This window comes from Monopterus albus, unplaced genomic scaffold (genome assembly GCF_001952655.1).
Source record: "Monopterus albus unplaced genomic scaffold, M_albus_1.0 scaffold339.1, whole genome shotgun sequence".
Classification (NCBI taxonomy): Eukaryota; Metazoa; Chordata; class Actinopteri; order Synbranchiformes; family Synbranchidae; genus Monopterus; species Monopterus albus.
In genome coordinates this window covers 424,280-424,497 of record NW_018128219.1, presented here as the reverse complement: position 1 = coordinate 424,497, position 218 = coordinate 424,280, and the positions used below count along the sequence as shown (strand labels likewise).

General features: G+C 36.7%; 1 protein-coding gene across 1 annotated transcript in view; it reads left to right on the top strand.

The window, feature by feature from the left end:
- The window catches only part of ilf2 (interleukin enhancer binding factor 2), an 11,837-nt gene that overhangs the window by 5,236 nt on the left and 6,383 nt on the right, over positions 1–218 (top strand). Inside the window, exon 6 of the mRNA XM_020624839.1 lies at positions 145–218. Coding sequence (XP_020480495.1) covers positions 145–218 — 74 coding nt within the window. The remainder of the gene's footprint in view (positions 1–144) is intronic.

Below are 218 nucleotides of genomic sequence, written 5' to 3'. Positions count from 1 at the left end.
AGACAACTTGTGGTCAAACCATAGTTCAGTGTAAATATTAATCTCTAGTTATTTTCTAAATGTGGAGCCTGTGAGTAGTGTGGTTTTAATTAATAAAATGAGTACAGTTTATTTGAATAATGTTGTACCTGTGTCTTTTCATAGCAAATAGAAGAGGTGCGCCAGGTGGGCTCTTACAAGAAGGGTACCATGACAACAGGACACAATGTTGCTGACAT